Source organism: Fistularia commersonii, chromosome 4, assembly GCF_037954325.1.
Source record: "Fistularia commersonii isolate RoL2024-O1a breed Wild chromosome 4, RoL_Fcom_v1.0, whole genome shotgun sequence".
Classification (NCBI taxonomy): Eukaryota; Metazoa; Chordata; class Actinopteri; order Syngnathiformes; family Fistulariidae; genus Fistularia; species Fistularia commersonii.
In genome coordinates, this window is record NC_141287.1 from 5,927,886 (window position 1) to 5,952,101 (window position 24,216).

At 45.0% G+C, this 24,216-nt stretch overlaps 1 protein-coding gene across 1 annotated transcript; it reads left to right on the forward strand.

Moving 5' to 3' along the window:
* The first annotated feature begins 939 nt into the window (after positions 1-939).
* ndp (norrin cystine knot growth factor NDP) lies at positions 940-23,686 on the forward strand. Its single transcript, XM_086144531.1, has 3 exons — positions 940-1,287; positions 17,123-17,519; positions 21,508-23,686. Exons 2-3 carry the CDS (start codon positions 17,313-17,315, stop codon positions 21,730-21,732), a joined length of 432 nt encoding a protein of 143 aa, XP_086000657.1. The 5' UTR covers positions 940-1,287; positions 17,123-17,312; the 3' UTR covers positions 21,733-23,686.
* The last annotated feature ends 530 nt before the right edge of the window (positions 23,687-24,216 follow it).

Sequence of the window (24,216 nt, forward strand, 5' to 3'; positions counted from 1 at the left end):
GCTCCCCCCACAGCTCAATTACATAATTTCTCGCTTCGTGTCAGACGTTCACGGCGCTCTCCGAATGTCGATCTGACAAACCACCAACACTGGGACATTCCAGAAGTGCGGGGAAAAAAAAAAAAAAGAAAAGAAAAGCGATAAATGTCCTGCGAGAGGAGACGGGATCTCCCCCGTCACCGTCCCGTCATATTTAAGCCACGTGAGAAACGTGGGATGAGATAATCACCTTTCGGTTCCGGATCGTCCCCTCCGTTTCTGTCCTCCCGTCACGACACGAGCAAACGCTGAAAATGAAATATCGTCGAGACGATCGACCGACCGGGAGCGTTCTATAAACCCGAGTATCAACTGTAGCGTTTCGCGGTTTTTTTTTTTTTTTTTTTTTGAACGTCGTAATTTTACAGACTTTCACGGTCAGTAAAGATTGAGCATCCTGATCCCCAGAAAGGAGGGTTTACGACAGTTGGCCGCTTATTATTTGAGCGTCTAATGAAATGGCAAGTGAATGCATCCTTGCTTGCAGGTGGATAGACGAGCACCACGGAGGGTCTCATCAAGGGAAGATTACCGAGGTATTTAATTTCCTGCTTAATTCCTCCGGTCGGCCCCCCCGGCCCCCGACCCGCGGCCTCCCAACCCCGACCCCACCTGCACGACCCCTCCACCCCCTCCTCGTGCCTCCCATGTCACGACCGGGGGGGGGGCGGAAACGTGTGAAGAGGAAGGCCACGGGGGCCATTTGTTTTTAAATAAACCAAATCTGCTAACAGTTTTATAACCCTGACCTCGTAAAACTGGCTGCAGCTTTTGGTCAGCTCTCCGCTGATGGGGCGAGCAGAGCCGTCCGGGACTGGAATTCCCATTTGCCACTGTAGAGCGTGTCAGTGCGTCAGCTGGTGTGTGTGTGTGTGTGTGTGTGTGTGTGAGGGAGAGAGAGAGAGAGAGAGAAAGGGTGTATGATATACGATTGCTGTGTCAAGACCCACATGTGATGACCATCCTCACAGGCAAGAAGCATCCAGCTCCCTGCTCTTGTTCCGCCGATTTCCCCCCGCAAATGAAGAAGTGAGCGAGTGTATCGGGTAGAGAGAGAGGGGAGTGAGAGAGACGGTAAGACACAGGGAGGAGAGAGTGTGTGTGGAGAGAGAAAGAGAGAGAGAGAGAGAGAGGCTGAGGCAGAAGGAGAGAGGAGCTGGCCGGGAAACAATAGTTGAACAAGAAATCCAGGGTTGCGTGCCGGAGTGTCTCTGGATACTTCGCTCTTCCTGCTGCCGAGCACTGAAGGTAAGCACCGGCACACCTGCAGCTCCTCAATGATCCGCATCAAGTTTTTTTTTTTTTGTCATGCATCATGTATTTTCTCCAAAGCTCTAAGTGCTCCTCACAAGGTAGAAGATGCCGCTTTAATTCACTGTGAACGACTCCGGGGTTGAACACGAGCGATGGCCGCTCATTTTCACGGACGATATATATGTCCGGGGTCCCCCAGGGGGAGCCTGGGTTTGGGTCGTCTCCAGCTAGCGCACCCTCCCTCCCTCCCGCCTCCGGCTCAGGTGCACATCCCCCCGTTTATTACGAGAATCTTCTCCTTTACGGGTTTCTGGAATCGGTTGAGATTAGGAAACAGTTTGACGATACGTGTAATTGGAGAAAACGATTCGGGCGCCGCGCTCCGACAGCAAGGATATATTTTATATATGTTATATGAAATGTTTTATTAATCCCACGTGGGGAAATTCCTTCTCCGGAGCGATCGGCTGCCGTCTAGTAGTAGTTAGGGGTTCGGCGTCTTGCTCGACAACCCTCGGACGCGTCAGGAGGAGGCGGGAATCGAACCGGGGTCGTTCGGTTTCGGGGTTGATCGCTCTACGTCTTAAACCAAGCCGTCTGACTGACAGAGGAAGCAGGGAATGGAAGATTAGCGGTTGCGGGAATTACTTTGTGTTTTACAACTATGCGGTGGAGCCCAAGGATGGCATTTTTCAGCGTGTGAGATGAAATGACATTATTCTGGGAAGCAGGTGATTCCATCTCGCTGAGAAAGGGAGTTTGAGCTAAGGGCTTGCTTCAAAAGATCAGATGACTTTGAAAGAAAAAGTCCTAAAAGAGCGAACACAAAGGCAGGAAGGGTGAATCATCCGGGATCCCGGTAGTGCCAGATAGTGACACACAACAAATACGAGAAACAGAATGTTTTCGGCGACGTCTCTCCGGACCCTCGTCTCCCGGGGACGCCGGCCGAGGAAAAAAAAACGTTGCGCTTTTTTCCCCGCAAACCAAGTTCTCCAACCTTAGAGTCACCTTTGAATGGGACGCGGGAGAGAACGAGGAAGTACGTGGCGCATCGGCCCAGGTGAAGATAGACTCTGGCGGAGGAGCGGAGGTCGTTTTTGCGTCTGAGCTCTCGAGTTACACGGGGGCTTTTTGTCGATGTATTTATTCGGACGGCGTTGAAGCGGCGATAAGGCCATTTAAGATATGGGAGTGACAAATGGATGCTCCGCCGAGAAGATCCTTAACACGGGTTTTTGTAAACCCAGAGAGCCCGGTCCCGTGTGAGAAAACAAAAACCCGTCTCGCGTTTGCTTGTCTCGGGCCGTGACGCTCCGAGGTGCCTCGATCCAGTTTCGCGCTCCGCTTTTCTCTCCGATCCGACGATGGAGAAAAATTGACGATCGACCCACTCCGATTCCGCGAGAGCAAATATTCACCCGTTCGGTCCTGACGCTCTTCCATTTTGTGTCGCCTGTTTCCAAGAAAAGCAAAATGACAAAGCTAACAAAAGCTTCGCCGCGTCTCACAGGGGCGATCCTGGCGTTGACTGTGTGCCGCTCACAAATCCACCGTTTGTCTTATCTTTACAGGGGAGCTGGATATATTTAGTGAGGAGGCTGGCGTGTGGCGAGTTTAAAGAAGTGTGTGTGTGTGTGTGAGAGAGAAAGACAGAGTAAGTAAAAGAGTATATTTGTGTGTGTGTGTTTTGGGACTGGCGTCAATGGACAGTCAAAGAGCTTGGCACTCTGCATGCCAAACTCTGTGCCTGTGCATGTGTGTGGCTGGAGGACAGGTCCGTGGGTCTGCACCCCCACCCCCAACCCCGCCTTGTTCCAGACAGGAATCTGCCCTTTAGTTTATTAAAAGCTGGTGAAACAATGGAGGGAGGTGAGGCGGAGGAGGGGTGCGGGGCGTACAGATAATCATGACGTAAACTCCGGGCTCGCTGCTGCAGGGGAGCGGATCAGAGTTTGACGATGTCCTTGGGAAGAAGAGGAGAGGGAAGGGGAGCGTAGGGGTCTTTATGACGGCTCAAAAAATTACGCTTCCCGCAATCGACGGCTCCCGATCAACCTTCCCCTGCCTCCGTCTCCTACGGCGTTCATTGATGCACCTGTTTCTCAAGCGGGGGGCTCGGGTCCCCCCCCCCCCCCAGCGCCACGTCCCCGGGCGGCAACTGTGTACTCAGCTGCCGGGCTGTCCGGGTGATAAGGCAGTGAGGATCTTGCCTCGTCCCCCCCTCCCGAAACCACCGACCACGTGCCATCACATCAGCATCCCAGCAATGCTCGGACGAGAAGCGCGGTTACTTGGAGAACACCGGTCTATGTTGATATGCGAGGGATAAAAGCAAGGTGGGCAGGTGGTGTTTATAAATGTCTCCCCGCCGCTATGAATAAATTCGCGCGGGACCGATATAGCTGTTGTTTTTCCGGCGTTTTTCCGAGATTTTAAGGCAACAGTACCGTCTTTTCACCGTATGACATTTTTTTTAATCGATGTTTATCCAGTAAATTCATTAGCATTTAATGGCACTTGATCTCCGGTCTACCATCTTGAATGAATATACTTTACGCACTTATTTCAAACCTTTAGAATTTTTAACATTGCAAATTTTAATCACAAACGGCATATTTAATCTATTTCCATAGCTCTCTTCTGCATGTTTTCTGTGTCCCCCCTCATTTTGGTAGTTAATTTATATCAACTTTTCAACCAAATCTTTCAGCATAGTGAGTAAATTGAAAATAGAAACTGAGTCCCACCAGCTAATGAAGGATTTATTGGCTAGTTTTATAAAACCGCTCAGGATAAGGCTGCCCACAAATTGAGTTCTCGGTTAAAAATTTGGTCCTAACTGGTTTATGCAGCCATGCAGGCCTGTCTAATTGTTAACTTATGACAGGAAACAAATCCTATAAAACTGTCCGTAAAAGACACACTTTAAGCTGTATGTTTTTCCCTATAACGTCTCCCCAAAACACCCGGGGCTATATGTTGAAATATTTCATACGTCTTAACATTAATGTTAAAAATGTTGTTTTACAAGCAAAGCGGTAGATGCAAAATATTTTTTAAGGAATGGAAAATCGAGCATTTCCTCCTAGTAAAAGTTCTGGAATAAGTGGAACCGCCAGGATATTTATCTCAAACCTGAACTTGAGCATAACGACCCCATACTTGCCCTGAATTTCAGTAACGCCAATGCACCTTGTCAGGCGTGTCGGCAACATATTTCCCACCACGGCTCAGAACGGAGGAGTCATATCGAAAGTTTGGAATTACCTTCTCGAAGGTCCGCAGCTTCTAAAGCGTGAAACCGAGGGGATTTAAGGGGAGTTTAAGCTTGTGTGGTTTAGTTCTTTATATTCCAAACCTTGACCGGGCAATCCTGAGATCCCCTTTGGCAATGTTGCTACAACACTATCCAGAATAATAAAACATAATTTACGCAATTCAATTTGCTGCATCACGGAGGCAATTGCACGTTGCACAAGGTGAAAGATAATTTGAGTAGCTGGAATTCCACAGGCCAGGAGACTGTTTCTTTTTTTTTATTTTTTTTTATTCCCTACCGTTTATTTATTCACGGAGGGTTCACCGAGAGGGATGCATTTACATGCACATTCATACCTGGGAGCCACTTAGTCCATCCGTCCCCCTCCTTTGGAGCAGGGTGGGTCAGGTTTTTGCTCAAGGGCACCTCAGTGGTGGTTAATGAGAGGGCGGCGCTGCCTCTTCACTTTCCCCCAGCCACAATTGGGGATGTTGTGCCAAATCATGAAAGGTTTGTTTCGGTAAAAGCTTAGCTGAAGGACAGGCTCTGTAGAAATGCCACTCACCCCGAAGGCTCGTCGACTCATTCGTCTGGGACGCGCCTGACTCCGTTCAACCCCCGCACTTGAATAATAGCCGTCCTTAAGCGGAGTTCAGACCGGCTGGATTCCTTTTCGTGCTTAATTGTAAAACAGCGGTGTCAAACTCAAATGCACAGTGGGCCAAAATTCAAAACTGGGACCAAGTCGCGGGCCAACGTTGATATTTATAGAAAAGAATCTTCCTCCAGATGTAACAATGAACCCCAAAAAATTTTGCTTAAAAACAAAATATGGAACAAGCATAGCTTAATACTATACAATATTGAACTAGGTATTGCACACATGCAAAATCCTGTTTTCTGCCTAAGTAGCAGGGTTCCAGTATTAGCATAAGGTCGCTATGACTACTGTCAACAAAGGAGAGGGCGTTTATGGGTCCTTTTGTGATTTTCGTGCCAAAACACCGGCAGAAAATTCTGGGATTTGTAGAATTAGCGGTACTTGTACTCTAACAGTCATTTGGTATGGCTTTGCGGGCCGAATATAATTACAGTGCGGGCCAAATTTGGCCCGCGGGCCAGAGTTTGACACCTGTGTTGTAAAGGATAGTGCTGTAAAACAGAGCTTTTATGAGCGTTTCTCGGGTCAAAAGCGAACAAGACGGTCTTTGCGATTGTCTAACGCGGGACACGAGTATCAGAATCGTGGCTGGAACATCTCAAGGTGAATGTTATTTCCAAAGAAGAGGAAAACATCACCACATCCAACCATCCGTTTGCGTGTCCGTCCATCATGTTGTGAAAGTGCTGTTTTCTCCCCTGTCCTCTTTACGGGACATTTTTCATTAAATGAACACTACGTAGATTTTTGGGAAAACAATCCAGGCACATTTAGTAACAACATCTATTGATGTGCCGGATTATCTGATCCTTCTGATAAAAGTTGAATCAACAGTGAGTTTTTGGCCCCTTCAGAGCTTTGTGAGTCGCCTTCTTGTCCACTAATCACATGAGTTTCAGGGGATACAAGTTAGGCATTCACATCTGAGCTATTTCCTCTGTCATAGTTCCTCTCTCAACGCTCACGGTCACCGCAGCGGGCCAGGCTTGTCCTCATTCAGTTAAATTCACCAAAGAAACCAAAATTATTCCGACGTCAAGGAGGTCATGTGCTGAGGACACGGATCTCGGACTCGGATGAGAGGAGGAGCTCGAAATGTAAAGGCGGATCCAGACCGGGCCCGAAACATCGATTTTGTTTCGCAACTGAGAACGCTATGAGATCAGACCTTAACGTCAGTTGAATGTCAGACTCTGGAACACGTGCAACGTTCAGCGAGGGAGAGCTTACAGGGCTTTTTCTAATCTTCCGTTTACTTGACGGCTTTTTACGATTAACGGCGGTCCGTCGGAGGTTTTAAGTCCATTCTCGCTCTCGACAGAATAGGAAGGATGTCCGATTGAACTGGCCTTTACAGTCGCACATATAAATATTCAACCATAGATGTCATTTTCTGAGACTGGTTACTTTATGATAAAAGTATGAAATGAACTTTGAAGGACTTTGTACCTACTATTTTTGTGTGCAGGAAGCTCAAATCATATTTTAACAAAAAAGCTTTTAAACCATGTCAACTTCAATTACAGTGAAATAAACAACATAGTAGCTGCCTACTACCATAATGTAAGCAAGGTCAGGGAATCACTTTCAATTAGGACACACACAAATACACAGTTCAGTCCGGTTGAAGCCCCTTTGGTGGGAGGGGATGGAAAGTAATGGAGAAAAGCTATGATCTATGTCAAAATAAAAGGAAGCTGTCAGGGGAAATATTTACAGAGATTCTGAAGTTGCATCAGGCCGTGTTCCTATTTCATATATGCATATCACACAGTTGTCCCTGAAGTGACACAATGCAGCCGAGTGCTCCCTAGCTTACTATATGATATTACATGATATAAGCGTGTAAAAAACAGAAGCAACACATTTCATTACATTATATTACAGTACATTACATTAAATTACATTAAATTACATTGCAGTCAATTGGCAGATGCTTTTATCCAAAGCGACTTACAAAAAGTGCAATTCAGTCATCGAAGATACGAAGTACCAGTAGTCGGAAGTCAGAAGTGACCATTCTACCTAATAGCCATCTCAATACCATATACATACATACATACATTCATTTCTTGTTATTATTATTATTATTATTATTTTTACTCCAAATACTTACTATGAGCTTATCATCAGCATGAATATTGAGTTGGGGATTTTTTTTCCATAGTCTTGGACAGTATAAGCTTAGATGTGAGAATGCCCATGGCAACCCTAAATCAGAATCAGACATTTATTACTTGCAAGGTAGTTTTCACATACTGTGGTTTAAGGAAGAAAATAAAAATTAAACAATATTTGCATAATGATTCTGTAAAAAAAAAAAAAAAAAAACACAGTGACATCTGATTTTCCAGTATTAGCAATTTAGAGTATGGATTTTCATGTGTCAGAAATGTTGTTTTGCCGATTTCCTTTTTTAATTTGTGTCTGTTCAATATAGCCATTTTTCATTCTATTTAATTTTTTTTACCTTTCGTTACTGCCCCCTATTAAAGTTGTCTGAAGCCGCTGGTCTGGCACCCAGAGGGCACCGAGGGAGCAGGAGTCAGACAATGACAGCGACACTTAACAGCAATGCCAGACAGCCATAAAGATGAAGACGGGCCTTAAATCCCATAACGCGACGTGCGACAGCCCTTGGCATCTCGGTCTCCGTCGAACCTTTTATTCCACCGACGCCAATCGGGTAGCACAAAAACTAAGGGGCGAGCAGTAAAACGAGATAAATATAATCAAAATATATGCGAGCATCAACGGCGTCACACTTTAAAATCTCCGCTGTGACCTTGTTCGACTTTACGGCCGTCTGGCATCGCCGTTATGAAGAGTCGTCGTCGTCACTGTCTGACTCATTGTTCCCTTTGTGCCAGACATCCTTAATCAGAGGCCGTTCATTAGCAAGAGCCACATTTCCACAGTGCGGTGTAAAACTCTCATTAGGTATATGATTATCCTTTATTAAATATACCCTCTCTACACGTATAACTGCTTTTTTTTATTTTTGCATGAAGCGGTGTATTCCTGTGCTACAGCAAATGATGGCTAAGGATGAGAACCTCTCAGTTTATACTGCGAAAACCTTCGAACGTAATATTCATGTTGAGGATGACATCACGGATTACATTACAGAGCTGTTTACTACATCAACGGGATGTTCAAGAATCATCTTAACCCGTCCCGGGATGCTTTTTAGTTGTTTCTGGCTGCTCTAGTGGGACTTTTATTGTAAAGAATAACTTTTCCTCTATTCCTGTCCGTCCCCCTCCCACCTAAGGGGCTTTGACAGGACTGAACTGTATATTTATGTGAGTCCTAATTGAAAGTGACTCCGACCTTGCTTACATGATAGAAGTAGGCAGCGACTGCGCTGTCTATCTCACTGTAATTGAAGTTGACGTGGTTTAAAAGTTTTCCTATTATACCGTAATTTGAGGTTGTTTCCTTCTCACAAAAATTGCAGGTTGAATTCCAAAGACAGGTTTGAATGGTTATGTCTGCGACCGTAAAGGCCGGTTTAATATGACAAGAACGAGAATCAACTCCAAGACCTCCAACGGATCGATCATATAAAAAAAAAAAAAAAAAACATCAAGCCATATACACGACTGTCTCAGAAAATTTGAATTTTGTGATCAAGTTCTTTATCTTCTGTAATGCAATTACAAAAACAAAAATGTCATACATTCTGGATTAATTACAAATCAACTGAATTATCGCAAGTCTTTTATTATTTTGATATTGCTAATGATGGCTTACATCGTAAGAAAACTCTAAAATCCTATCTCGAAATATTAGAATATCATGAAAAAGTAATTCTTTTTTTTTTTTTAATTGCATTACAGAAGATAAAGAACTTTATCACAATATTCTAATTTTCTGAGACAGTCCCATAAGCTCTTCTTTTTTGAATGTCGCACATGTTCCGGAGTCTGATATCAAGATCCGATCTTCCACATCTGAATCCGCCTTCACATTTCGAGCTCCTCCTCTCATCCGAGTCTAAGATCCGTCTCCAAACAAAGTTTCCTCAGCACATGACCTCATTGACGTCGGAATAATTTTGGTTTCTTTGGTGAATTTAACTGAATGAGGACAAGCCTGGCCTGCTGTGGTGACCGTGAGCGTCTAGCGTGGAAACATGACAAAGGAAATAGTTCAGATGTGAATGCTTAACTTGTATCCCCTGAAACTCATGTGATTAGATGACAAGAAGGTGACTCACAAAGTTCTGAAGGAGCCAAAAAACTCACTGTTGATTCAACTTTTATCAGAATGATCACATAATCAATAGATGTTGTTACTAAATGTGCCTGGATTGTTTCCCCAAAGATCCATGTCCTGACCGTTTCACCGAAAAATTACCCAAAATAAGGGCTCATTTAACTCCATATGAGGCAGAGGAGTAAACATGTCCCCCTGAATTTAGCACAATATGAGGGGCAGACACATAAATGACACAAAAACAGGATATTTGGGCACGTTGTCGCTTTTTTCCCTCGGCCTCGGAAATGACAATCAGCTCGCTACGGGATGGTTGGGTTGAGAACCCATTATTTTGATTATAATTATTTCATGTGGTATAGCGCTGTGCTCTGTGTACAGTCACAATATCGCTTATACTCACTTAACTGATGTGAACTCACTTCAACAAATAGATGCGATCGCCTACGATCGTTTATAAATCAAGCGCAATACGATAGTAATAGTGGAGTTATAGAGTAAGACTATAAACAGTATCCGCTGAATGGCATTTAATAGCTTTCCCATTTGTTTTCAGTCTGTACCTTCTTCTGCTCGCCATTGTTGCAAATCATCGTACGAACGCCGCGTTCGTGTGTTTTATGAACATTGTCCGGCATCCAAAGGGCTGCAAATCAACAGTTAATTTTACATAAATGATAAATCACACCTTGCTATTTAAAAAGAGCCAAAGTGAGGCTTCACGCAAGCGGATGACAGGAAGCCCGGCTAATGTTGGTGCTGTAAACAAATCAAAACAACAAAAAAAAAAAAGTGAATTTAATTTGATCAAATTCATCTCCCTTGCACATTTCATTATGGCGTATCGTCGTGTCCATCACGAAAATAATTTCAATCCTAAAATAGGATTCAGCCCAAATCTCAAAGGTGAAGCAGTGGTCGTTCTTCCATCTTCGCAGCGGTCGGTTTCTGACAGACTTATATTTCCAGGCTTCGTGCGACCGGAGAGTAAAATCGGCATTGTTTCAGCTTTTCCTAGTCTTTTCTGGGGTTCCCTTCTGGGGGAAACAAGAAAAAAAAACAACTAGTCCGCTCCCTTGCAATAGGATAACTACATTTTATGGGAGAGTTTGATATGAAACCATGAAAATCCGCCCGGAATTCTATTATACAGAAAAGTGATATTTATCCTCTGTGCAAATGTGGCGTGCGTTATTGGCCCGTGTGTGCGGTATACCTGCAAATACTCTCTCACAGCTGCGCCAAAATATGCAAAAAAAATATAGTTTACGACACAGCTTTCACGTGTTTCATAAACACGGCGCTGGAATTGGGGAAACGTCACATAAATCCCAATCGGGCGGCCCCTCGGCTCCCCGCGAGCACAGCCTCAAACGCCTCGGAGTGAACTCGCCGCTACAGCCGTGCAATTTTCGCGCGTGTTAATTAAAACAATTTGGAATGATTTTGCGGGAGTACGCCCACGCCATATGAAATAAACACAACCTTATGCGGCATACGTGTGAAAACTAAAGTAGGATCGCGAGGTGCGGGCTTCCAGCCGTCTCTCCCTCCTGGAAGCAGGTGTAGATTCCATATTTTTCGATGAGTGACGGGCGAAAAATCCCACGACGAAACCGAGGGCCCGGACGCGAGACGCTCAGACCTGACGCATCTCAAACAATGACTTCACTCACTTGTGAAATGTTCCAAACCGCGAGCCATTTCTCAAACCGCAATGTGTCTGAAAGCATTTCGGCAACGATACCCGCGTTCGCGTTCTAAAATATCCCTCACCTCGTCGAATGGAAAATTTGACTTTCCCGGTTTAGCTTCGTTGGATGTCGCTCAGCCTTCCATCGCATTTTCTTCTATCGCAATCAAAGGAATTTGTTTACTTAATAGAGTGGAAATTTCACGGGTAATTAAATATGAATGACTTGTACTTTGCAGAGCGCTCGCTGCCAACATCGCTGCTGTTTGTTATGAAAATCGTTCGCAGTCCAAGGTGACGCGGTCTTTTTGATCCGGCGCTCCCTTCCGACTAGGCGTTTCTCCAGGACGAAGGTCGAACCTCCGCCAAACAGCTCGCAGGCAAACGTTCGGGGGTTGGATGTGAAAAGGATGGAAGGGACTTCAAAAATACGGACGTTGTGAAGAGACGGCTCTGGTTTGCGCGTCTGCGCTCCGGGACGAGCTGGAATGATTGAAACCCGGATGATAATTCAGTGTAACATTGGTTGTCGTTGCGTCCAAGCGGATACGAGGGGAGATTAGAAAAGGAGGACACGAGGGTTTCCGAGCTCCTGCGAACCTCCTGCTCGCTCCTGCATCAGCCAACGGAGACGCCGAGCAGTCGTGCACGGATAAGCTATTTATATCCACCGACTTGCTACAGTGTGACTTCACTTGCATGATTCAATATATATATATATATATATATATATATATATATATATATATATCAATGTGAATGTGGCACAAAATGACTAACATTTATTGTCACTTCTAAAAACATTTTAATGGAAGTAGGTCAGTAAGTGTGAAGGTTTCAGGATTATTTCTATTATTGAATCCAGACTTTGGAAAGAGATGAAACTACGTACCTGAAATATGCATCATATGATACCGAATGTAAAGTCGAATTTGGTAATAGCTCCCAGATATCTGCGTGAGCTGACGTGGACAGTCCTGGGCTTCGTATGTAATGTTTCCACTGAACTCACACTCGGACACTATATCTATATTCTCCTAATGCCTGTTGTTAGGGGGACTTCCTGCCATTCTTTTCTGTGACCTGATGTCACCGCTGCTCAGATCCTGATAGCCCATAATCCTCAGAGACACGGATGTGAATTTACCTCATCGTGAAGAATGCAGAAGGTTTACTTTTCTCTTTGCTGTAGATGAAGACAGTAACATACATACATATATGGAAGGTTCACGCATATACACACCAATACACATGTATACATGCACGTGCACACTATATGGCCAAAAGTATTTGCTCACCTGCCTTGACTCGCACATGGATTTAGGTGAAATCCAATTCCTAATCCGTAGGGTTCAATGTGACGTCGGCCCACCCTTTGCAGCTAGAACAGCTTCTACGAAGTCTGTCCACAAGGTTCAAGAGTGTGTGTAAGGGAATTTTTGACCATTCTTCCAGAGGCGCATTTGTGACGTCACACACTGATGTTGGACGAGAAGGCTCGGCTTTCAGTCTCCACTTTAATTCGTCCCAAAGGTGTTCTATCGGGTTGAGGTCAGGACTCTGTGCAGGCCAGTCAGGTTCATCCACACCAGACTATGTCATCCATGTCTTTATGGACCTTGTTTTGTGCACTTAAGCACAGCCGTGTTGGAAAAAGAAGCAGCCAGCTCCAAACTGTTCCCACAACGTCGGTAGCATGGAATTGTCCGAAATGTCTTGGTATGCTGAAGGTTTCAAAGTTCCTTTCACTGGAGCTATGGGGCCAAACCCAGCTACTGAAAAACAACCCCACACTATAATCCCCCCTCCACCAAACTTTACACTTGGCACAATGAAGTCAGACAAGTACCATCCTTCTGCCAACCGCCAAACTCAGACTCATCCATCAGATTGCCAGATGGAGGAGTGCGATTCATAGCACTCCAGAGAAGGTGTCTCCACTGCTCTAGAATCCAGTGGCGGCGTGCTTTATGTCAGTGGATCCGACGCTTTGCATTCCATGTTCTTAGAATACAGCTGACAGTTGACTGAGGAACATTTAGGACTCAGGAAATTTCCCATCACAGTTCCCCGCTGGAATTCACTGAGCTCCTGAGAGTGACCCATTCTTTCACAAATGTTTGTTAAAACAGTTTGCATGCCTTGGTGCTTGATTTTATACACCTGTGGCCATGGAAGTGATTGGAGCACCCGATTCCCATTATTTGGATGGGCGAGTGAATATTTTTGGCCGTGTAGTGTACAGGACTGTCTCAGAAAATTAGAATATTGTGATAAAGTTCTTTATCTTCTGTAATGCAATTAAAAAAACAAAATTACTTTTTCAAGATATTTGAATATTTTGAGATAGGATTTTGGAGTTTTCTTGAGATGTAAGCCATAATCAGCAATATGAAAATAAAAAAAGGCTTGCAATATTTCATGAATCCAGAATGTACGACATTTTTGTTTTGGCAATGGCATTACAGAAGATAAAGAACTTTATCGCAATATTCTAATTTTCTGAGATGGTCCTGTATCTATCTATCTATCTATCTATCTATCTATCTATCTATCTATCTATCTATCTATCTATCTATCTATCTATCTATCTATCTATATATATATCTGTATTTCACACATACATACAGACACACACATACACATATACACACATATGTGTGTGCATATATATATATGTATATATATATATATATATATATATATATATAAATGGCTGATATGTATTTACTGAATAACAAACTCATTCGCTTCAAATGTTTTCCTCAAAAGGCTATTCATATATTTTCTACCGACTATATTTTCCATTATTCAAATTAGTTTGATGAACCAGCGGCTCCATTACCAGCCCGGTAGAACAAACAACAGGCCAAGGAAGGCGTATCTGCAAAATTCCCAAAGCTGCTGTTTGTAAGTTGGTTCTATTTCTTAAACAAGCTGTGGGCGTAAATATCGTATTACGTTTGCGCTGACTGTTCACACCAGAAAAATGATTTCCACAGTAGGAGAATCACTTTCTTTCTCACTCTGCGGGTATATAATGAAGCCACCATGTGTGATTTTCAGAATATAATGAGTACGTAAAGGCCTTGGGGCACGCTCGCCGTGCACGCAGGGTGCCAGGTACAACTTAGGAGCAATCGGGGGTCAAACGACACTTGACACCTAAATGTCAATCACCAAACTCTGAGCTCAAGCCCACCTTGGAGACATGGAGAGTTTTGAAATAATCAGTGGCGCACAATTAAATATAATCCAGTCGAGTCAGATTTTATTAAGGCTATCTGCCCGGAGTGGGCCTCCTTCTCACGCTGATTTCTACAGGGAACGACATCCCAGGCTCAAGTGAGGACGACTTGAACGATGCCAAACAGCGATACCAGCAGACTTCGGGATAGCGGGGTTTTTCGGTAACGTTCGTCCAGGTAGAGCCGCCGGCGCCGGAGGTGATGATGGATTGAAGCCGTGTGAGGCAGCCTGTTGCTCCGAGAAGGCCGGACCGCTGTGTAAACCCTGCTGCACATGTTCAAACTGGCCAACCAAATGTCGAGGGAAGTATTTATTTTAACAGGCCAAGTGATGACTCTATTTGTCTCAAAAGGAATGTTGAGGTGAAAAACACTGCAGTTAAAATGGAAGGATGGGGGACGTTGGAATTCAGCGAAGTTCGTTGAAAGGACTTGGTGTTTTGCACCATTTTTAATTGGGAGTTCTACAAGGGACGGCTGCTGCACGGCTTTACCGGTGTACCTCAGTATCACAGGGTGTTTTAATTGTAGTTATTTAATTTATAGTTAAATACAAACTGGATAGATTCTCACAGAGGAATTTCAGATGAAAAGTGCCCTATTTACATCTTTAGTAAATAGGTTTACATTACATTACATTACATTACATTACAGCCATTTGGCAGGCGCCTTTACCTACCTAATAGCCATCTCAAAACCATATATATACATACATTAATTTCTTGTTATTATTATTATTTTTTTTTTCCTTTTTTTTTACTCCAAATACTTACTATGAGCTTATCATCAGCATGAATATTGAGTTAGGGTTTTTTTTCCCATAGTCTTGGACAGTATAAGCTTAGATGTGAGAATGCCCATGGCAACCCTAAATCAGAATCAGACATTCTTTACTTGCCAGGTAGTTTTCCCATACTGTGGTTTAAGGAAGAAAATAAAAATAAAACAATATTTGCATAATAATTTTGTAAAAAAAAAAAAAAACACGGAGTGACATCTGATTTTCCAGTATTAGCAATTTCGAGTATGGATTTTCATGTGTCAAAAATGTTGTTTTGCTGATTTCCTTTTTTAATTTGTGTCTGTTCAATACAGCAATTTTTTGTTTTATTTTGTTTTTTTTACTTTTAGTTACTGCCCCCTATTAAAGTTGTCTGAAGCCACTAGGGGGGGTTGGGGGCTAAGTGCGATCAGTAGGGTTGTGCTTAAGGTTTAAGTGATCACTAATATTAGTAAAAAAAAGATTAATTACAAAAAATAAATAGGTGTCCTTCTCATCTGGTCCTGTCTGTGCATCTCAAAGGTGTGACAGGTAAAGGTGACTTGAAAAAGGCTGAGGCGGAAGCAGCCATTGTAGATTTTATGCCCAAATTAAGGTGTAAATGACCTTTCCCAGCGGTTGGGGTTGTTTTAGTTAAAATGTACTTTGTGCTGAACTAGATGGAGGGGTTAAGTTCATTTTTAAAAACTGTTTACTGCCTACTGGCAGCACGGCGGTGCAGTGGTCAGCACCTCCACCTCGCAGCAAGAAGGTCCCTGGTTTGATTTCCAACCTTTCTGTTTGGATCTCCGGTTCTCCGGTTTCATCCCACCGTCTAAAACGCGCAAGAGTTTCCTTGGAAACCTTAAACTGCACAAATGTGTGAATGAGAGATTAGATGGTCGTGCATTCCCATATGTGGCCCTGTGATCCCGACTGTGGGATGAGCGCTATAGATATTGAATGAAGGAATGAATGAATATTTTACAGCCATGGCCAACGTTGCAGCAAACTGTCTGAAAAATAAAGGAACCTGTTAATATATTGTCTGATTGGCTAAAATGACAGCCAGTTGACAATCATTCAGTGATTTAATTTACCTTATTCTGAATTGTGTACTTTTATACTTGATTTTTTTTTGTCGCTCTGCACTGACGCATAGAATTAAGTAATATCTGCACATGTGTAATCTGCTGCTTGATCTTGAGCTCTACTTCTTCAAGATGCTGAAAACCTGCAGGAATCTGCATCTCTGAAGTACACAAAATAACAGCTGCCTTCCGGACTCACAGCATCCACACACACACACACACACACACACACACACACACACACACACACACACACACCTCCCAGTTTCACAACCCATTACCTACTGCAAATTAGCAAAGGAGTCTCAGCCCCTGTAAGTGGTTCCAGCAGCGAGCTCAGTCTTAATATGAACCTTATTATCAAAAGAACAATAAAAAAATAAGACGTTGAGGGGAAGGGGGGGGGGGGGCAAATGCTGTATAAATATGTGAAAATATGCTTTGGGACTGGCAGCGGGTTTGCAATCATGGGGGTGGAGAAGCTTGATGGGAGAGCGATTTGTTTTTAATGAAAAAGTCATTCCCATGGAGAGGAAAAGGGCCCGGCCGCAGGCTGTTAATGCGTTGCTCAAGTTTCTCCCCGGTAATAAAAGCACCGGCTCTTGTGCATCGACATGTTTGTGGAGCGGATGGGCGTGAAGAGGACCGTTAAATAAAGGAAACGACAAGTCTCACGTTGTTTCACGCGTTCACATGTTCTTGGATAGTCTGAGACAAAACTGGCCAAAATATATCCCCGGAGAAGTGCTTGATCTTTCCCGCAGCACGAACAGTCGCCCCCCCGGGGGATGGAAAACTAATTGACCAATAGACAAAACACACAGCCTAAACACACAATATTGTTTCTTTACGCAGCTGTTATCTGCTCTAATTTTTTACCCTTCCTCTTTCAGACTGGGATGGATCTCGACTACGGCGGGGGGTGGAGAGGACCGATGAAGCAGACCTCCTTAAACTCTTCGCTCTCGGCTCGCTGACTTTGAGCCTCCGGCCGCGAGATCCCAAAATACATCTCGGGCGGGGAGGCCGAGTGAAAAAAAAAAAAAAAAACAAGAACCGACCCCCCCACGGGGCGGCCCGACCATGAAACCGCTAATCATTGCGTGCCCCCCCTCCGGCCTCCTGCTGGTCTTGATGTTCTGCCCTCTGCTAGGCTCGGTCCAGTCGGCCAGCGGCAACAAGGCCGGCGATCACGGACACCAACGCCTGGGAGATACCGACCCTCAGCGCTGCATGAGGCATCACTTTGTAGAGACCATCACCCACCCGATTTATAAGTGCAACTCCAAGGTAAGACGGGAAAAGCCTTCCATAAATAGACCACTCAGCTGTGGTCCTCGAAGGTCCAGGTGTCGGTCCAGTTGGTAAAAGAGTGAAAGACGAATGTCTACTATATATCTAAATATCTACTTCTTCTTCTTCTTTTGGCTTTTCCCTTCAGGGGTCGCCACAGCCAATCAACTTTCTCCATCTAACCCCGTATCCTCTTCTTGTTCTTGTTCTTCGAGCCCGATTTCCATTAGTACCCTGTAGATCATCAGTCCCAATGGCGGTCGTTAACCCGGTTCACGACCGATCCGGTATGGTATGGTTATGGTTGACTTGTATGTTTGGTTTTGGCAAAAATTCTGCGCAACCCTCCGGATTTATCCGGGCTTGGGACCGGCACAGGGCGACACTGCTCCGTGCCCCCGCAAGGCAAGCTAGGAGAGACACGGGCCAGTGTCGCCCTGAGGCTGCATTATATCTAAAATATCTACTATATCTACTATATTTTATAGCACGGCGGTCACCCTTGAAAGCTTCCTGCGCAAGGAGTCTTGTCGATCCTTTCTTCCACCTTGTCGTCAAGTGGACGAGCGCTGCGTGTGTGTGTGTGTGTGTGGTGCTGGTCGGAGTCCACGCCGCAGACACATCCTGCGCCTCAACCGGGACCCTGATTTGGCTCGTGAGGAGCTTCCCCTTCTCGGCCCGTTTCCCCTTCCCCTGCCAGCGCCTAAAGGGAAAGAGAAAGTGGACCGTGGCCGAACAATATGAAGATGTGGTTTCTTCCCCTGAGTTATCGTACAGATGTGGGACGCCCACTTTACATATGGAGAAAAGACCAAACCGCTGGATCCCGAGCAAAAGCATGTGGCTGCTACTGCGGGGAGAACCTGTCAGTTTTCCCTCCATTTGTTTTTCCGCCGTCACTTCGTCCCTCTCGCGTGACTTATCAGGTGTTTGGTCTTTTTTTTTTTTTTTTTTTCAAATTAAATATTCAGATTGTGAGTGCAGGTGGCCGACAGCTCCTCAACTACACATTCAATTTTAATTCGGCGAATTTTTTTAATGTGTTGGCTTTATTGAAAAGTGCCTTTTTCCTATATTTAATAATGGAAAGGAATGAATTAAATATCCACAGGCAGACTGGGAGATCCTGGCCAGGGTGGAGGGTCCCGAACCAGATGTTCTATAATGCAGTGATTTTTGAAAGCTGAGGCTGAATGACCTAAATGTTTTGGGGTTTTTTTTTGCCTGAAATTAAATTAGTCACGTTTACGTTGTAAATGCCGATTGAGTTCTTTAAACGCAAATGAAACGGGATCCGAAATTTTTCTGGCGACGGAATTCAACGAGCCAGCCTCGATTTGTTGCGTGTCTGGCGCGAGCGGCGCAGCGCGCTGGTTGTGATGAATTGAGAATTCATCCCGGAAAGAGACTTCTCTTAATGCCCCATTTCGATTTACGGTAACCCGGTCCATCGGAAGGGGATTCGTCTCTCCCGAACAAGAGGTCAAACTTTATCCAACTTGAAATAGCCTCTCAAGGCGAACCTATGATTCAGCGGCGCCGAGCTACGGTTCTAAACCTCGATTTAGCTCGACTCCATCCAGCTGTCCTTCTGCGGGATCTTACATAACTTAGCTTGTTCTTTTGCTCGGGTTTCTCGTAAAAAAAACCCTCAATGACCGCGGGCCTCGGCTGCTGTTTCAGTGACCCCGCCACCACCGCTGCCACCACCACCTCGGGTGCAGGAGTTAAAACCGCATCATGTTCAGGATGGATGATCTGCTGGTTATGAGAAAGTCGTGCAAAATGATTATTCTGTAAGTTCCTGGCGGAGGTGATGGAGGTTGGGAAGGTACTTTGGTGCGACTTTAAGACAAAGTCCTTTGAAGAACTTTCCATTGTGAACTTATTTGGTGGATTTTTTGAGTATTTATTGGTTTGATTCAACTGGGAGCCTTCGAGGCGAGATCAGAAAAAAGAAGAGGACGTCCAATCGTCAGAGACGAGGATCCACCCGGATCCGTCATTCGAACGCAACAAACACGGTTTCATCGTCTAAAATTGCAGACTCTTTGGATTGTTTTTCTTAAATGGCTTTTGCACCCTTTTCCTGTGGCTGATTTAAGAAATGTTTTATATTTTGTGAGAGGAACCCTCTTTAAATTATGTTGCAAATGTTGACGCTTGAGTTCCCAGATGCAGAAAAAGCCTTCGCGGAGAGATAAATTCACAAGACGTACAAATCTATTGGCTTCCTCGCAGAGCATTCCTTCTGCGCGGTTCATCGACGAGCTCCTTTTCATTCCAAGGAAACTCAAATTTTCTTACAGTCAACCTGAGGAACATCTGTCATCTTCAAGTTACCCGGCGCTTCTTCAGGGAACTCCTTTTTTTTTTTTTTCTTTTTTGTCCGACGACAACGAATACAACATTTCTGTTTTATGAAATGATAAAGTTTTAATGCAATTTTTTATTTCACCGCAGTCAAAAAGAGAAGACGAAACCCTCCAAACGCGCAGCTGGAGGGAAGATGTTTTGTGCACGAACAGGTTTCTCGCAGATTTTTCCCCAATTTATCTCCCTTAGGATAACACAGCTGAGAAGCTTTTCTTTTTTTTATTTCTTTTTTTTTTCATCGCTGGCTCAAGCGAATGGAAAGATTAATAGGGGCTTCTCAGTTATCTCCCCCTTTTAAATCCAGCAGCTCTTGACTGACAAGAGGAGCGGGAAGGCGCGGGCAAAGAAGAAACGAGTCACCGAAGAGTAATCGTCGCCGTTCTCCGTCCCCGATCCTCAGCTCGGACAAAGACGAACGGCCTTAAAGCGGCGACAACACGCCTGCTCTTTTGCATTTTCCAGACAGGCTTTTGCAAAAGCGGACGCGCGGACGGCGACGCGCGGCAGCTGACGGTCGAACGTGACGTCGGGGTCTGCTTAGGGAGGCGACGGGAATGCAAGTATGGCCCGCGGCGAAGCGGTCGACGCACCGATCGCTAAAAGGCCGGGACACGTGCTTGTCGAGTGACTTGTCAAATTTGAAAAGCTCGCGGTCGTGTTCCGGCGGCGCGCGGGGTTCGAATGAGATTTGATCCGCGCTCGCAGACACGGTATGTGACCCTGAGCTTCAGGCGGGTGTGGGAGTGGTCGCGCCAGCCCACTATCTCTGCTCGCAGGTGCAAGGCCGACGCTGGCAGACTCGGGAATTGGCTGTGAGTGCCAGCAGATGGCTCACTTTTAGACAACATTCAAATATTTTTGTTCATCCTTGACAGAGCCCTGGGGTTCTCTGGAAGTAGGGACAAGACTCACGCGTGCCTTTTCCCGTGGTTTCATCTGGGAGTCTCTGAATGGAAACCTTCGTGGTTCTGCTGAAAGCATAAACCCTTTGTCCTGTTGAAAAAAAACACGGAACACGGAGAACGGTTGTGATGAGATCAACCCGAGCGGTTCTTTCGGTTCCCGTCGAATTAAAGTCTTCTTAAAAGATAAGACCCATCATTCAAATAGGTTCTTTAAGCAACATCTGGTCAATGGACAGGATCTTTTGGGAAGTTCTTTATTTTGAAAATGAAACGACCCCACCTTCAAAAACAGCATTTATTGTCCTCGGTTGAGTTCAAAATTGTGGGAATTGGAACGTTGCGTGATAAATTCAACGTCAAAAGATATAACATGGGAACCCGGGTCGAATGAGTTCTTTGGAGAGACTCTTTGTTCTCAACATTAAAAAGAAATATCACAAATTTGAATTATTCGAGCGAAAATTCAAATATTTTGTCGACCGGTGCGATTTTATCGTCCCGGTCCAACCGTTGGAAACGGCTGGAGTGAATTACAGAATTTCCCATCGGCGCGATCAAATGTTTATCCTCCGAGGAACCTCTTTTGGTAGCGAGGAGTCCAAATGGTTCCCGCAGACGCGATTTCACGAAGACCGAGGGTGTCGGGGAGCCGGGCGAAGACCCCCGTCTTAACCGTCTTGCCTTTTCTGCGATCTATGTTCCAGATGGTACTGCTGGCTCGCTGCGAGGGTCACTGCAGCCACACCACCCGCTCCGATCCCCTCATCTCCTTCAGCTCTGTGCTCAAGCAGCCCTTCAAAAGCACTTGCTCCTGCTGCCGGCCGCACACCTCCAAGCTGAAGGCGGTGAGGCTGCGCTGCGCCGGTGGGACTCGCATCACGGCCACTTACAGATACATCCTGGCCTGCAACTGTGAAGAGTGCAGCTAAGCTGAGGCGCCATCCTCGCGGCGGAGACGCGCCACGCACATTACAAGCCTCTGTAATTCCCAAACCGAGACATAGAGGCTCATCACGAATGTCTGTAACAGGCTTCTCCCGGCCCCCGTAAAAACCCCACCATTCACCCGACAGCGAAACGGCGGTTAAAGAGCGTCGCGGGACGGCCGAGGCTCGACCGGAACGACGGGGTCCACGAAACCCCCGGACATGTGGCTAGGCGTGTCGAGGAGCACCTGCGCCGCGCTTATTCGACCCAATAACATGTTACACGCTCCCCGCGGGCTTCTCATCTCACGCCATTTAAACATGACCGGTACTGACGGGAGAGCTCATCGGGTGGACGGTAAAAAACGAAGAAGGCCGGGGAGAAGGGGAGGATGCCGCCTGGATGTGGTGTGACGGACAGTCGAAAGCCCACCGAGGCTACAGGTGTTCATTTTAAATGTTATCGTTGATGTCAAACCGCTTGATGTTATTGAATCGACGTACGCTGAATTTAGAAATCGGTCGCGGCCGCCCGTCTCGTATTCTCACGCTATGTCCCGTGTTTTCTCGCGTCTCACGTGTCAACACATCTCGGTATTGCTTCGGTTTCCCCGCCCGTCCCCGCAGAAAATTCAGATTCACCGAGGTCCAGGCTCTAATACTCTTTGGCCGCCGGAATCCATGGTCAGCTTATTTTCGCTCGAGAAACGAAACACTCAGTTCCGTCTGTTTTCCTCGTGCGGTGGAATTCCATTTTTTTTCGCCAAACTAATTACTGTAACAGAGAGAAACCTTTAAAGCGAGATGCAGCTCCGGAGCGAGGCAGACATTTGCAGAAAGCGACGTGTAACACTTCATGCGCTGCGCCATCATTCTATGACTTTCCTCACGTGATCGCTCAGGGAAGCCGTCAGACCGCCGGACAAATATAGGGTTACCGAATTTTTACCGGCAAGAAGAACACAAAGACTAATGAAGAGGAAAGCATATTAGGCTACATGATGACAAATAAAGAAGAAAAAAATAAAAGAGGAAAAAAAAAGAGGTTGAATTTAAATTTGTGTGACTAAGGGAAGGGGAGAAAATCCATAAATCACCTGATTATGAGAAAAAAAAATAATATTATAGTAACGGATTTTCAAGATAAGAGGACGAATATGATTCCATGTCACAAAGTTTGTGAAATAACGCAACACAGCAAATCTGTACAGGTTGGAAAAAAACATAAATAAGTTGACGAATACATGTAAAAAAAACGCAGAGAAATTAGTGTGAAAATGATGGCGGGATTGTAATTAGTCATTATCTAAAATCGAGTGGCTCCTAAATAGAATTAAATAGAAAATGATTGAAGGGGTCCATGTCTTATCTCGTTGTCATCAAATTGCCACTTATATTTACATCATATTTGTAAAAATATATCTTGTAAATCTGACATTTTTCCCGAAAATGTGTCATTTATAACTTAGACTTTGTTTGAGGTGATTTTTTTTTTAATCAGTTAGTACCCATAGGTAACAAATCGGTCAAAAAGCCTGTGTTGTTGCAGCGGATATTCGTTTTCATCGACTATTTAGATCTTCACACAAGTCAAAAATGCCAATAATACCAGAGTGTTCAGGGTAAAAGGCTGGTTTCACGGCCCTCCTCCGTTTCCGTCTCTCAACTTGAGCCGTCACAATATTGTAACTTGGCATTTTCCAAGGATAAAAACTCCCCTGTGCAAATATGAATGTGATTCTCATTAAAGATGTGTATCAGCCCCCCGCGGGGGTGGAGGGGCCGCGTCCTACTGCGTCCTACTGCTTTGTAGCTCCTCGCACACACAAGCGAACCCCTGTCCGGCAGACCTCTGTGAAAATATGACGCCCTGCGGTCATTTCTACCCCGCCTCGGATCCGACGGCATGACCGTCCGCTTCACACATGAACCTAATAAAATACTTTCCACCCGCTGACAGTGGACAGTAAGCTGTGTTTCTTCTCCGTCTTCCCTCCCTGGGTGTCTCCTTCATCACGACTCGCAAATGTAAATACACGCAAAGGAGGTTTTTGGGTGATATGTACCGTATTTTCCGCACGATAAGGCGCATCGTTGATGAATGGCCTATTTTTAAAAAAAACAATCATATACAAGGCGCACCGCATTATAAGGCACATATGATAGAAGCTACGGTAGTGGCTGGGGTTGCTTTAAGCATCCACTAAATGGAGCCGCGCTAAAGGGAATTTCAACAAAATGGTCAGATAAGTCAGTCAAACTTTGTTAATACAATACAAACCGAGGTTCTGACAACTCTGTTCACTCCCAAAACAAGTTAGTGCATTCACAATACGGTACTGTACGTACAGATAGCTCTTACCGGTATTTGCACCGCCTTTGTTGAAAACAATGTTTATCCAACTCCATTTGTCACGGTTCAAAGCTTTTCATAAAACAAAAGCACCAAGAAGGACCGCCTCTAAATTCATCGATGTTAAGTTCGCT